General features: G+C 43.7%; 1 protein-coding gene across 9 annotated transcripts in view; it reads left to right on the top strand.

Annotated features, from left to right (window-relative positions):
- The window catches only part of TNRC6B (trinucleotide repeat containing adaptor 6B), a 1,192,955-nt gene that overhangs the window by 211,694 nt on the left and 966,057 nt on the right, over nucleotides 1-15,204 (top strand). For 7 of the 9 annotated variants that reach the window (XM_085601251.1, XM_085601245.1, XM_085601247.1 and 4 more), the window contains one exon: nucleotides 12,084-12,151. The exons of the other annotated variants lie outside the window; for them this stretch is intronic. In XM_085601251.1, coding sequence (XP_085457377.1) covers nucleotides 12,084-12,151 — 68 coding nt within the window. The remainder of the gene's footprint in view (nucleotides 1-12,083; nucleotides 12,152-15,204) is intronic. 9 annotated transcript variants of the gene reach the window in all.

Genomic DNA, 15,204 nt, shown 5'->3' with positions numbered 1-15,204 from the left:
GTCAGGTAGTACAGTACGCCGGACCTTTGTATGGAAGAGGAGTCTCCGCGCTGAATAGGGGTAGCGATTGAGTGCCACCATTACTGTTTATTACTCGAGGTCCTTGGACTTACCATGGGTGTGGACACAAACATATAGAAGGACAACTTTTTGATTTTGAAAGATTGGGCGATTGAGCGCATTCACTTATTGGTGTGGTAGTAGGACCCGCTGAATTGGAAAGAGGAACGTGGACCAGAATATGTACCTACAGTAACTCTGATACTAAATTATAAAAGTGTGTATCCTAAAATTCGAAAGTGTCTAGAATGAGTATCAGGAAACTCCGAGCCGAAGACTCTGCGAAACATTATAGTTGCCCTGAAGAAGCCTGAAAGGGTGAAACTCGTTGGCTGTTTTACTGCTATACATACAAAACTGAAATAAAAAAGACTAAGAACATTTCCAGCTACAGAATATCATTTATCTGTCATGAAAGAGATTAACACTTTGGTCATTATAGCATTGCCTCTCCCTTTTTAGGTCTCGCTGAGACAGCGAAAGCTGTCTCTTTGAGACATTTTGTAAGTGGGTTTTAAAAGTGCTTCCCATGGCATAGAGCTACAGTGCACGAGGCGTGCACGCGCGCAAAGCAGCCATATGGCTTTACGTCGCTCTCCATCGTAGCCCCTCTCCGCCCCCTTCCCTGCTGCTATTTCACACCAGTTCATCAGAACACCCGCTTCTCTCCCCCCACCCCCCCACCATCTCGTCTCGCGCATCCAATGCTTGTTATATTTCTGTTGAGTAGAATTTCGTTTCCAATGGAAGTTGTGTATCTGCATGTTTGTGTCGGAGCTTGCATGCTTTCCCTTTGAACCGTACTGTGCTTTTAGCGGTGTTTTTTTCCCGTATGAAATTACTATGAGCAACAGATTTTGTACTCAGTTCGTTGTTCTATCCAGGTCCGTGTATGTTTTTTTTATTAAAAGCAACAAACTGCTAAAGTTTTTTTTAATAAGACATCCTGCAGTCATATACTCAATTGGCTCCGCCGTGTTTCCGATGTTAGTGAGTTTGAGTCATTAGCATAGTGTGCAAGTTATTTAATCCAACGAAAAAGCTATCATTGCGCCTTGAATGAAATGGTTATTATTGTTACTGAAAGCAAAAATTAACATGCACTTCATCAATCTGAAATTTCTCACAGTTCAGATGGACAATGAAGTGCATGTCAATTTGTGCTTTTCAGTAACAATACCTATTTTCCTCAAAGCACGATACACCGTCCTTCTGTGGTAACTGCAGTCGTCTCAACCCCAATGTTGTTCTTTGCACGACATTTAAGTCTTCACACCAGCAACAGCTGTTTTTTTTTTTTTCTTTCTATTTTTAGTTGTTCAATTAACTTTACATGTTTTTTGCAACTTTCTTGAGCGTCCAATGAAAGCTTTGTGGTGTACAATAGTTTAGCTTAGGGGCATCCATATAAAATGTGTTACCTCTGCTGTGAATATATGTCACACACATCCTTGTTAACCTTTTCTGCTTTCTTCCTCTAGCCACTCTTTCCACATTCTGCTTTTTCAACTTTATTTTTCTATGCTGACCCCCCGACAGTTTTCTCACTGCTCAATAGTTTGAAGTTTCTTCTTAATTTAGCTTTTTCAATGTCTTTCTCAGTTTCACTTATTTGCAGTTGAATGCCACTCAGAAGTGCATTGACAAAAATGGAAATGTCATACATAACCAATTTGAAAACGTGGCAGCGATGGTGTAAGTCAAGATCTCGTACTGCTCTACGGACGCAGTCACATAGCACGAATGGGTGTATTGTGATAATTATTTATGTTTCCCTCGTCTTCATTGCTTGATTTTGCTCATAGGTGCTGAAATGCCACTCATAATTACACTTAAATTATGCAAATATCACACATAGCAATCTCAAACCTTGGCAGCTATACATGATATATAGTACTTTTCCCGCGCCCTCAAGCCGTATCCTACTATAAATACAAGATTAGACTGAGATCAGTTAGCAAACAATGAGCGTGCACGCGTTTCCCCAGGGCACAAGCCGGGTCCTCCTTGAGGGCTCCTGTGCTCTTTGTGCACTCTCTGGTGCCCCTGGTGCTAAACCATCCACATCCATGTGCCCGGTTTCTTTTTCAATCTTTTAACACATGCAGTAAGCAGAGAAGGGTGTGTTTTCTTGGGCAGCATCCCTTTCACACCTTGGACTGCAGTTCAGAAAGGCAAGTCTGTGTTTTACTTTGGCTTTGAACTTCAGTGCCGCAAAGTAAGTGGGAAAGTGGATTTAGTACATTCAATCAGTGTGATTCCTGCCACTGACAGCTTCACGGGTGCTATTCCATGACAAATCAATCCACTCTCCTTATTTTCACTCTCATCCGTTCCTGGTCGTACCGACAGCCAGTTTCAGTAGCTCTTTTATTTTTCAATTTTTAACTTTTTTTGTTTCTCTTGAGAATGGCATGTAATGTATGCTGCAAAAGGTCATTATTCGTGATAATGTTTTTATTCATGTGTATTGTGCAACGCTTTTCTTGGTTTTAAAGTCTCTGCTTGTTCAGTTTACTTGTTTCACTGGTGCCTGGTACATAAATTCCCCTGTGGAGGAAAAAAACGGTGTGTTCCATTCTGTAATGCAGAGGCCTCAACAATGCTGAAAATGGTACTGCCCTATTTTTTACCACCAGTAAAAAAACAAGCATTTGCAATGCAATAGGTCTCGCATTTGTGAGAGTTTAAGCTATTGGCATTGTAAATAACAATGCATTTTTTTATGTTTTAAAAATCAATAAGTAAATAAAAGGCATTGTCATCTAGAATGCCAATAGCTCAAACTCTAGTAAATGCGAGACCTATTGCATTGCAAATGCTTGTTTCTGTATATAGTGGTGTGGCTGTCTGTTGGCCTTGTTCTGCCCCGGTAATGATGGAGCAGAGCACACATAAGCACCGCCCCTACGTGCCAATATCAATCACTTTCTTTTCCCGCCTTTAATTGCAGATCTGGAGTTCTGCTCCCTTTTGTCTTAGGTTTGATGAGTATTTCAAACTGAATTCTATTTTGGAAGGGAACTATGTCCACACCCAGTGTTACAGGGTTCAAACCATACAGTGACTTTTATAAACAGACCCGTGCGATGTGTGCCTCTGGTGTTTTGGCTCGGGACATGACTCAGTCGTATGAGGAATGTGAAGTCCTGCACCAGAAAGTGGGCTGGGACTGGTGATCCGAAGCTGTATGTCGCTGTACATTGAAAGAAGCCACACAAGTCTCTGTAAGTCTAGGGCATGCCCATGGTCCTGTTCTTAAGGCTGATCCTGTGACATGCCCCCTTTACGGTCGAGATGAGTCAAATTTCAAATCTAAGCAGAAACCCAAGAATGCGAGCGGGTCTCACCACTATGCCGCTCCTCTCTAGCTAAAGAAAAGTTGTAGGGGTGTCAAAGTGCCACTTCATCTCACCCCCAATTTCCGATTGAAGAGCAGATACCACAGTTGATCCAGATGGACCCTTAGTCCCTTAGGCACACTGAAGCAGGTCGCGGCACTTAGGGAGGCCATGCTGTGCATTTTTGGTGCTCTTTTTAACAGCTCCTTCTGGCGTGCCTTTGGCCTCCGGTTGGGTTGCTTCCTGGCGCATCTGTCTTGATTGCAGTCTGAGTCCCTGGAATGCGCCTCTCATTCTGTGTCAACTAGACTCTGGTGCCAGCTTTTATTCCAACTCCTGAACCTGTGCTGTTGCCTTCCTAGTCGATGCTGGTCCCTACAATGCTGGAGGTGGATTGTGTGCCGACCCCGGTGTCTAACCTTGAGCAGAATCTGCTTCGACCCAGACTGAAGTCACGCTGTGACTCCACTGCAGCATATCAGATTCCCATACAGTATGATTTATTTAAAACCTTCCCTGTACTAAGGAGGGAGCCATCCTCTGTTACTCCACCAGCTTTTCAGTTCTAACTCTGACCAGAGTTTGCTGCCACTTGGATAAGACAATAAAAATGATGGAGTGATTATCTCCATGTTATGATGACAGACAAAAGGTCAGTTGGTTTGATACGTCTGCTGATGGAATGGAAATTGTGGTAATCATGAGATGTACGCTGAGATCCTGGCTCTACAAATTTCCTCTAAATTTAAAACCAGTGTGCTTACTGAAATTCTTCCCCCTGAGATGACTTCATCTGAGCCCTCGCTGCTGTTCAATGACCTCCTAATTGACACTCCTATGGGCACTTGATCTTAATGATGTTCTTGCCCACCAGTGAACAGACCAGCGCCTGGTGACTGATTTTCTTACTCCTGTTCCTATGATTTTGGTGGTCCAGTTTTCACTATCAAAGTGAATCCTAATTTGTCCCCCTCTTCCTGCAGCGTATCCTTGAGGTTGGCCTGTGCCAGTTGCCTACTGGGCAGTTAGATGTATGCCCCTAGGGACATGGTCTGCGAGATCTTTCTGGCGGTTCTGGAGGATTTTAGGAGCTCCTTGGCTCAAACTATTCAAGATGGTCAGGATGCAGCTAATGTGATTTGGGCTTTTATGGACACTACTAGTTGCTTTGGGTGAGAAGTCGGCAGTGGTGCGGTGCTGCATTATCACAGATTCATAAGATGCACAAGCTTCTTTGTAGATGTACAGGCATCCCTCATGGACATGCCTTTTTATGGATCCTGCCTGTTTGACGAAAAAGCTAATTCTACCTTGTGGAAGCTTCAAAGAAAGCAGGGTCATTGTGTACTTTTTGAGCCATTTTTAGCTCTACTAGGCTGTTCCATTATCAGTTTCGGTCCTTCCGAGGCTGTTCCAGTGGTCTGGTGTATAGACCATGCTAGACCTCTCCAACCCTCACTGCAGTCAGTGCAGCCCTTCCGTGGCTGGTGAGGGGGATCAGACCGACAATTTGCTGGTCACCAGGCGACACTGATTGTTAGTGTCTCCCCTCCCATGCATTATCAGCCATCAAGCCGCTTTAATTTGCTTTTAGCGGTGCACAACCAGCTCGTAGAAGGAAGGTTCCAACATTTTTTCTCAGGTTGGCAATCTGTCATATCCAAGTGTGTCCTTCAAATTGTCCAGCAGAACTCCGCCCTTCTGTTTCTTTCCGATCTTGCACAGCATTCGCCCACAGCTGTGTATCTCAGAGGCGCACCTTTCCATCTTAGTGCTAGAAGTGCAAGCTCTACTCTTCAAAGAGGCTATCGAGATGGCCTCAGAAATGGGAATTAGTTGTTCCTCATGCTGATTTCTCATGCTGAAGGACAAAGGCCTTCGTCCTATTTTAGCCTTTGCCCTCTGAATGTCTTCCTGCAAAAGGACAAATTCAAAATGCTCACCCTGACCCAACTTCTTTTTGCCCTGGATCCAGGAGACAGGATGCTAGTCCTTGACCTGAAGGATACATACTTTCATGTGCTTTTTCCACAGTCTCACAGACACCTGCGGTTCAAGGTCGGCCAGGAGGATTTGCAGTTTGTTGTGGTTCTCTTTGACCTTACCAGCACCCCTCAGATGCTCACTAAAGTGATGGCTTTACTTGCTGCCCATCTTCATAGGTTGGAGATTCTAGTTTCCCCCTCCCCCGATGACTGAATGTTGAAGGTGGGCTCACCACTGTCATTTGTAGGTGAGCTTCAGACTACTCGAACTTCCCGAATTCGTTGGGGGTTCTCAATCCATGAGCCAAAGTCACGCCTGCCTCCTTCGCAGAGGCTTCCTTTTGTAGAGCTCTTCTGGACATGGTGCATTTCAGGGCCTTTCCTTCATTGCAGCAAATCCAGGACATGAAGGTTATGAACCCAATGTTTCAACCTTAGTTCTGGATCTCGTGGAGAGTGGCTGAGACTTCCTTGCCTCATGCATCGTGCATGTCCATTTCTTCATGTGGAATATTCAGGCTCAACAGTGGGATCTGAAGTCTCAGGTAGCCAGGCACCTAGGGAACCTGGCGGAGGTCATCCAGGTTTTGGAAGACGCCGTACAAGATCTGCAATGGTGTCTGCTAGATAGCAACATGACCAGTGGCAGATTCCTCTCCCTTTCCCTCCCAAAACTAGCAGTGGTGATGAATGTTTCACTTCTCACCTGGGGGAGGTTATCTGGGAGAGGTGGAGATGAGAGCGCTCTGGTGTCCGGCGGACTTTCAGCTGCATTTAAATCTTGTGGAGCTGAGGGCCATCGGCCTGGCATTGACGATTGAAGCCTTTCCAACTTCCATCAAGGGAAGGCTGGTGCAGGGTGTTATGGACAGCATCACTGCCATATGATACTGCACTAAGCAGGACAAGTGGACTCCTGTGCCAATAGGTGCTGAGCCTCTGGAGTTAGCTGGAATGTCAGGCAGGGCAACTCTGATGGTGAACCACCTGCTGGAATATTTAAATGCCAGGACAAACCACCTCAGCTGTCGGCGCCTGACGTACAATGAATGGCAGTTGCATCCTGCAGTGGCTTATGGCATCTTCCCGCATTGGGGAGAACCCTGGGTAGATCTGTTCGTCTTAGTGAACAATGCAGTATCAAAATGTCTACGCATTGGTGTTCCCACAAACAGTTTTTCTAGGAGACTCATTCAGGCTGGAGTGGAACCTGGAACTCGTGTATGCTTTTGTTCCTCTACCACTCATACCCTGAATTCTGAAGAAAATAAGGAACGACCAGGTCCAAGTCATCCTAGTGGCTCCAGATTGGTCCTGCAAAGTGTGGTACCTGGGAACTTCTGGCCTTGAGCACCCATCCTCCGATGAGGCTACTTCTGTTGCAGCAGTAGTGCAAGGTTCCTCACTTGAACCTGCACAATCTACACCTCCATGCATGGCGATTGAGCTGCAGTATTTGACAACCTTTTGTCTGCCATCTGAGAGTCTTGATGCCAGGTTTCCTTCTGCAAAGTCCTTCTACACTGGTACACATTTGTAGCCTGTTATGGAGTCTGTAAAACAGACTCTTTGCAAATCAAATTGTTGGATGTTTTATTGTTTGATTTGTCTTTGGCCTGGTAAGGCCTTGCACTGATCACTATTAAAGGATATTTGATGGCCCTTTTGGCCTTTTTCTGTTTGCCGGACCAAACGTAATTTTTAAGTCATCTGTTGTGATGTGGTTTATTAAAGGTTTGACACACGTGTTCCCTCAAACTGTGTGTAAAACCACAGTGGGATCTTAATTTGGTCCTGACGTTGATGTGCACCTTCTTTGAGCCAATGTACAGCTCCTTGTAGTGTTTTTTGACTGTCAAAACTGATATCTTCACCTCGATCGCTTCAGCTCATCACTTGCATGATCTCCAGGCTCTCTTGGTGCAGCCTACAGCAACCTTTAACGAGACAAGCTAGTGTTGAGGATTACAGTGACCTTTTTTGCTCATAGTTGTGGCTACGTTTCTCATTCAGCAATCCATCACCCTCCCAACTTGCTTTGCTCTGCCTCACCTCTTGAAAAATGAGGACAGCGTTCATCAGCTGGACTACAACCTCAACGGCAACAAAGACTATTAGCTTTTTGTGGGGTTCTCGGGATAGGCCTCTGCATTAGGATCTGGTATGTATTGGCGAGGAAGCAACCTCCGTAATTTAGGAGGGTTCATTCTGCCCAGGGGTAAGGCTTCTACCATTGGGTTGTCACACAGAGTGCCTGTTCTTGGTATCTGTCAGGCCTTGACTTGGGCATCATGCAAATGTTCACGAATCACTTGATGCCTTCTCAGCGAAGTCTGAAGGGAAGAGCAGTTCGCCCATTTGGTTCTGCAGAACGTTTTGGTCTGAACCCACTCCACAGACCATCCACCTTGGGAAGGTACTGCTTTGGTATCTATTCTAAAAGGGCACAATTTCTGGTTAGAAGTACCCACCAGAAGAACAAGTTATTTGCTTAGGGTGATGCTCTTTTTGCTGGATACTCTATTTAATCACTGATTCCTCACAGCCTTCCCACCTCCCTGTTCAATGGAGTGGCCTCTATTTACCATCTAAAAAGGGCCCAAATTCTAGATCTGCACACTAGGTACCGCCAATTGTTTTGTATTCGGCGTCAAGCAAAAACTGACATTTGTGCGCAGGGGTGCTGCTTGTATGCAGCTATGCTCTGTCACTTCAATGGTGGAACGAGACCAACGCTGGAACCACACCGCGCCACCTAGTAGTGCCCAGGAGGACTGCTGTGAAAGCTTCCGGATACTGTCTGGCACCGGGGAATATTCAAAAGGTGAGATATCTGCGGTGAGATGGGGTACCCACCGTAACAGTGTTACTGAAGGTAAGTAACTTGTTCTGCTGCTTTTTGGAATATTCACTCAATATACATTGTTTCCTTGAAGTTTCCTCAACCCAATTCCCCCCATGACTGTCAAGGTTTAGCTATATTGTCTGGCCAATTTCCTTACCTGGTGAAGATGATGTTGGTTTCATTTATGTGTGGGGATCGAATGGAAAACATTGACCGTGAGAGACAACCCCCTGGCTAAGAAGTGCAGCGGAGAGGCCTGCCATTAGGACAAACACCAACTCCAGTGTACTGGCTAGTGCTATGTTAATGTTAATCGTATCCAGTTTGACCGCACAGAGAGGGAAAGGAATTTACCCAGAATTTCATAGTGTTTTTGGTCAAGGGATTAGTCTAGGATTAAAACCTGGGTTCTCAGGTTAGACAGGCATTTCGCCCAGAATAAAGTTTAAATGCATATTTGTTGCCTAAACAAATGGAATTCTTTAACGTTGAAATCTCATAAATGTACTGCCTGCTAAAGTGATAGAGCACACTGAAGGTGTCACTGAGAGGTGCCATGATTTTCCATTCTCTGCCCCTTTAAAGGGACCTCTGTTCTGGTCACGTGGGTTGTGCCTAGGATTCGCACCTGGGAAGTTGACAAGCTGGAAGGCATTATTCCGAAAACCGAATTGAACTGAGATAGCCAGTCGTGGTAGTTGACTCGGTCTTGTCCCAACTTTGTTATGGATCTTAAACTTCCAGGGCAGCCCATCTCACATTTTGAGTAGATTGCGTAATCTTTTTTACTATTTTACTTTTGCATTTATCTCCATGTTTTCTTATAAATGTGTTTAGAACCTTTTTGGAATTAGCAGAATGTATTTGTTTTTGTGAACTTTTATGTTGTAGGATCTTATTTCATCTAATATTGACGAACAATGTAAGGAAAATCAATAAAGCCTATTGATTAGTCAGTCTAATTCCCATTCCAACACATCTGGCGACATTGGGGATAACAACAACGCACTTTTGATCATGGCTGTTTTTCATTTGACAATAGGTTCCATCCTCCATAAATTCTTGGTCACACTATGTTCAGCATATTTATAAGCTGCTCAAAGCACATTTACGCCAAAGACCCTAGTATTATGCTAAATTCCTCCATGCTACACGTGGACATGTGTAAGGCTTTTACATGCAGGCAACAATGTGCAGTGGTTTAAAGTGTTTTAGCTCATTCAAGCTCCTTTGGCCATCCACATATTGTGAATCACTCAAGTTTTCAGCCATCACATATTGTGAATCACTCAAGTTTTCAGCCATCATTGTGAGCACATTATGATGAGCCAAACTCTTGGATATTTTTTAGTTTTTAAAGCAGTAAATACAGTTCAGCTATCAGTAGCTGAATTTCAAGCTGCATTGAAATGAGGCAGCTTGTGTTCACTAATAACTCTTCCTCATTTCACTATACATGGAGTGGGATTTAGTGTACGTACTAAATGCGCAGTATCTGGATTTGAAAGGAGGGGCTGCGGTTTAAAGTGTTTGCACAAAAGCCTACATTTTTCTCATATTTGCTGCACTACATTCTATGATCTGTTGGGTCCTGCACTCCTTAGATAACTCTATGGGCCAGTTAGTAGTTTCTGGATAGGAGAGAATTGTCACCTGCCTAGTTACTCCTAAGTCCAATGCAATTATGTCTGAGGGTGATTCTCCTTTACAGTGTTGTTTTTGCTAAACAACCTTTTCACTCTACAGCGATCATATTGATTGTGTTCGTCCAGTTGACTGATGCTTTTGTCACTATCCAGTGAGGGCTCAGTTTGTGGGAGAAAAGTTTCTACTGTAAGTACAACAGTGACTACCTGAGAGATCAGTTTCGGGGAAGGGGGGTGCATGGTCTACCATGGTCTACCATGGTCATCACGGTCTGCTTTCTGTGAGTATAGACAATTACGGCTTGGTTGATGATATAAAGCACATGACTGAAAGGGTACCCAATTCGAGATCTTCCTAGCTTGAAGCATTCCTCCTTCATTGTGGAGGACTTGTCTTTGCTGAAAGCTGAGGCATAGTCTTGAATTAATGTTAAAGGATAACCTTGTTGGTAAACTGTTGCTGTAGACCAGTAACTTCTCAGTCTCCATTAATTAGTACTTATCAAATTATCTTCTTTGATAAATCCTCTCCAAATCATGATTTTGGCACCCTAAGTGTGGAGCCTCCTAGGCAGTACCAACACCCAGTCCCCATCTCTAATTTTGTTACTTAAGCACAGCTATTTGTTTATTAGGTAAACGGTCTGAGGTGTTAATATTTTGCAGGGAGAAAGCAAGAGAATGGTAAGGTCTCTACATAACGTGATCTGACATTATCACCATTTAAAAACTCTTCGTAGTGTCCAATACCTTGTACTTGCTCAAGGAATCCCAAACCAGTAGAGACGACAGATGGTTGAGTAGCCAAAATAAAGACTGCGGATTTAAAAGATTTGAGTTTTTATTTTGTGTTTACCACTCAACCATTTTGTAGGACCATATTACCATCTCTCTAGGCCTAAATTCATGTATTGGTTAAGATTTGCATCCAACAGAACTGACCATGTTCCAAAAGAACATCTTTTTAATGTGTAGGTTTATAATGACTCAAGAAATACTACATTGAGTAACGCTTAAGGTGGTCTTAAGCGCTCTCGTGTATGTAAGAAGGTTGGGTAACGCTGAGAATCCATATGTTTGTTTTAACCCTCTGGGTTTTAAGAACAAGCTTCCAAATGTGTGGAGTTTGCCTCGATGACTTAAAATCGGGAGTTGTTAAATACATTTGGATGAAGAAATCTGCTTGTTTCTACCCAATTTTCTCTGGCTCTGCCCAAATAATCTTGAATGCTTTATTGATATAATTACCAATGAGTCCTCTTGGTATTGCTGGTGTATTTACCCCAGCCTGTATTTGACAACTGAAAGATGAAAGTCTAAATTTGGCCCTCTTGGAATTTGAAACCGTCCTGCAGTGTAACACACAGTCCTCTGAAGTGAATGCATCTTTTTACCGGAGGTAAAGGACAAGTAAATTAAATTTTGATATACTTTGTCAAATGGAGCTTTTGTAAGAGTCCTACCCTCTGCTCCAACCGGAGAGGTCGCCTTGCTGCGACTTTTCTAGTTTGCCCCAGAAGTAGGCAAAACCAGTCACAGTACAATGAATTAACCAATGACATGCAGTGGATTCAGGGTTTGATCTGATAACCAAACACTCCAGCTGTCCTGTTAACTTATGCCATTGCTTTCCCTGAAGGGTCATACGTTTCCATCGAACTGCAACACAATGTTTCCAGTGGTAGGCTTTCCTTTTACATGGTGCTGTTGACCTAGATTACGCATGCTTTCGTTGTGTAACAAAGACTATGGTTTCCAGAAGGCATATGTTTGTATAAATGACCTCAATTGGAGGGTGTTGAGCCATTGAAGCAAAGCTAGAATGTCACCCTCCTCTCTGTACTCTTGGATGCAGTGTGCTTGGCTCTTGTATCCCTTCCATGGCACAAAAACATGTGTTCCATTCCTTAAGCATCCATCTCTGTGAATGGCATTGGACTAAGTGATTTTGGTGCATAAGACTGGGCACACCATGAGAATGCGCCTTTCTGGTAGTGTCTGACATTGCGTATGCAGTTACTCCATCTTAGCATTGGGTGCAGGTCTGTGTCTGTTCTTAATCAGCTGCTCCTGCACTTGTTGGTCATTGGTTCTTCTTCCTGTTTGTGAGTTTTTATGTTGCAGGTGGTTTTTTTTGGGTGAGGGGTGGGGTTTGGGCATCTTGTTGCTCCACTAGCAGTTGACCTCCCATCGCTTGCCTTTGCAGGTGCAACATGAGGAGTTTGTAATGGAAGGGCCGGGCAAGACTCCACCTCCGGGGGAAGCGAAGCAACAGTGAGTGCCATGGTAGTGTGCAATCGAAGGGCATGGCGAGACTCTGCTTTTGGAGGGAAGGAGATAAGATGCACATCAACTAATAGAGCCCTGTGTTCAGCTGGTAATGGGCAAGCAGGGGAGACTTACTCCAGGAATGGGATTCAGATGGATGTCTGTTTGTAGTAGAATGGAAGGCTCAACAGTGAGTCTTATCATTTGTTTGCAGTAAGCGGTAAGACTAGTCAAAAGTAGAAGGATAGGATTTGAACGTGCCTTATGGAAAGGGGCCTAGCATTCAGTTCTGTTGTAATTTGTAACCTTCTGTTACTCTTGCAACTAGTTAGGTAGTGTATGGGCATGGAAGATGACTCTCACAGGGATTAGGTTAAGCAGGTGAGTTCTGGTTAGTTTATCACGAATGAGATTGTGGAATCATTTGTAACGGAAGACCCACTAGGATAGGAGGATTGGAGCTAGTCCCAGGCTAGTTTAAAGCATAGGGGCAGACGAGACTGGTGTAAGAGCATGAGAACCAGGCTAATTCAAAGTGAAATGGATAGGCGGTATCAAAGTCGAATCACAATACCCAGTAGTGAAATAGTAGTTTAGGCTATAGTGTAAGGGCTGGACAAAGCTCTCGTAGAAGCTGTGATGCTCAGTGAATCTCACAAAGGAGCATGATGGGCAGCAGTGAATATCAGGCCGGAGCCTGATGCGACTTACTAGGGAGGAAGAGGAGCGGCCGTGAGCCTCCAATTAGCTAGTATCATAAGGGTTCAGTGAGAGAATGCCATAAGGGACCCAGCTGCGAGTTAATGCATGTTGTCAAGAGACTGCTACCACGAGAGGAGCAGCTGCAGCAGGGATTCAGAGGCTGGTAATGTAGGGTAAGAGACCAGTGATAGACTCCCATCAGAATAGAACTGAATCACTTGTTTTTCAACACTTCTTTTGAAGAAGAGGACCATTTGTTACTTTCTTGTAAATATATATTTTTAAAAATATTAAAAATATTTTTTGAGGCCTATCATAGCAAAAAGAGAAACCATATATATATATATATATATATATATATATATATATATATATATATATATATATATATATATATTACCTACTGGCGGTCGCCAGTAGGTAGTTATAGTTAGGACCACGTTTCCATAGGAAAACCTCAACATTCTATTTTGAATAACTTTGGCGCCGGTCGACGAATCCTCGCGAATTTCTCAAAATAGGTGGGGCGCTACGCTCCGCTCCTACCCTGAAAGTCTCGGGGGGATTCGTCAAGCGGGGGCTGAGATAAAAGGGGGGTCCCAAAACGCGTTTTTCCCATGCATTTTTCCATAGGACCTTTAGAACGAGCTACAGCCCGAACGGCTGAACAGAATTACTAGAAATTTGGCAGAGAGGTAGTCCCTAGGTCAAGGAAGTGCCTTTTGTAGGTTTGGTGTAAATCTGTTCAGTAGATTCTGAGAAAATAGCCTTTAAATCAATATATATATCTGAGCCCGCTTACGGTACGCTTACGGTACGCTTACCGTACGCTTACCGTACGCTTACGGTGGCGTGCGCGAGCGCGATTCTGATTGGCTCTTAGATCTTAGTAAACATTCGAATCGGCCGAAACCAGGAAGCGGCGTCCGCCATTTTGTCTCTCGCACTGAGTGTTGTTTATCAAACATGATGGCCAAAAACATGTTACGGGGCTGTTTTGACAACTCCCTCCCACATAGTCATGTTGAGGGAGTCCCCAAACATCCCCCAAGAGCAAAAACGGTTTTATTTTTTTTTCGGCAATTTCGCGGGGTACGCTTACCGTACGCTTACCGTAAGCTTACCGTACGCTTACGGTAAAAAAATAAAAATAAAAAAAACACTATCCACACTTACCCCACCCCCTGTGCTTTTGGTGGCCGCAGGCCACCAAATGTGCAGGGCTTATTAATAGAGAAAAAAAACGTAATTTTGGCAACATGAAATTATAAAATCGAAATAAAAAAAACACTATCCACATTGACCTCACCCCCTGTGCTTTTGGTGGCCGAAGGCCACCAAATGTACAGGGCTTATTAAAGTTGATAAAAACCGTGCACGGAACGAACTGCGTTAAGTGGGCGCGCACGCCACAAATGGCGTAAAGTAACTTAGCATTTAAAAAACCGTACAAATTCACTGAAAAAACCATAGGTTTCACACACGTTATAGTTAGGAAATAGCATTTAAAAAACCTTGCTAATTCACTGAAAAAACCATAGGTTTCACACATGTTATAGTTAGCTGGACATTTTACTGATAAAAAACCAATGAAATTCCCCCGTTATAGTTACTGTAGGCAACTATAACTCACGCGACCGTAATCCTCTGCTGATGACATATGTGTCTTTATGAAAAAAAAATATTTGTAATATATGTATAGCTAAAATTTAATGGAAGAAGATATGGGCAAATAAGTGTCTAAATACAGTATTAGCATCAGCAGAGGATTGCGGTCGCGTGAGTTATAGTTGCCTACAGTAACTATAACGGGGGAATTTCATTGGTTTTTTATCAGTAAAATGTCCAGCTAACTATAACATGTGTGAAACCTATGGTTTTTTCAGTGAATATATATATATATATATATATATATATCTCCAACATCACAGGAAACCCATTTGAAGTAGAGCCACACGAAGGGTAATTTTCGCTCACTTTTAATGGAAGACAGCCTGCCAGCAGGACCCAACAAGGACAGCAAAGTTCAATACATCTACGCCAGACGCGTTTCAGGGGTAAACCTTTCTTCAGTGGCGTTTCTTGCTAAATGACTGGAAATGTAGCTGAGAGCACGTCTTTTGATTTCGATCACCTGTCCCAGTGGGCGTGCCTTTTCTCACGGCCTTGTGGGTGATTTCAATTACCTGCCCCAGTGGGCGTGCCTTTTCTCACGGCCTTATGGGTGATGTAGTGCTCTGTAATAATCCCCAGTGGGTGCACTCTCTCAGTCTCTATTGCAACTTGTTAAACAAATGTCCAAGGCGGGACCTGCCCCGCTTTGTGGCTGACAACCGGAGCGTCAAACTGGCTCCCTC

The sequence above is a fragment of the Triturus cristatus genome, chromosome 4_2 (genome assembly GCF_964204655.1).
Source record: "Triturus cristatus chromosome 4_2, aTriCri1.1, whole genome shotgun sequence".
Classification (NCBI taxonomy): Eukaryota; Metazoa; Chordata; class Amphibia; order Caudata; family Salamandridae; genus Triturus; species Triturus cristatus.
The sequence above is the reverse complement of the archived record's forward strand: the minus strand, read 5'-3'. Positions and strand labels throughout refer to the sequence as shown.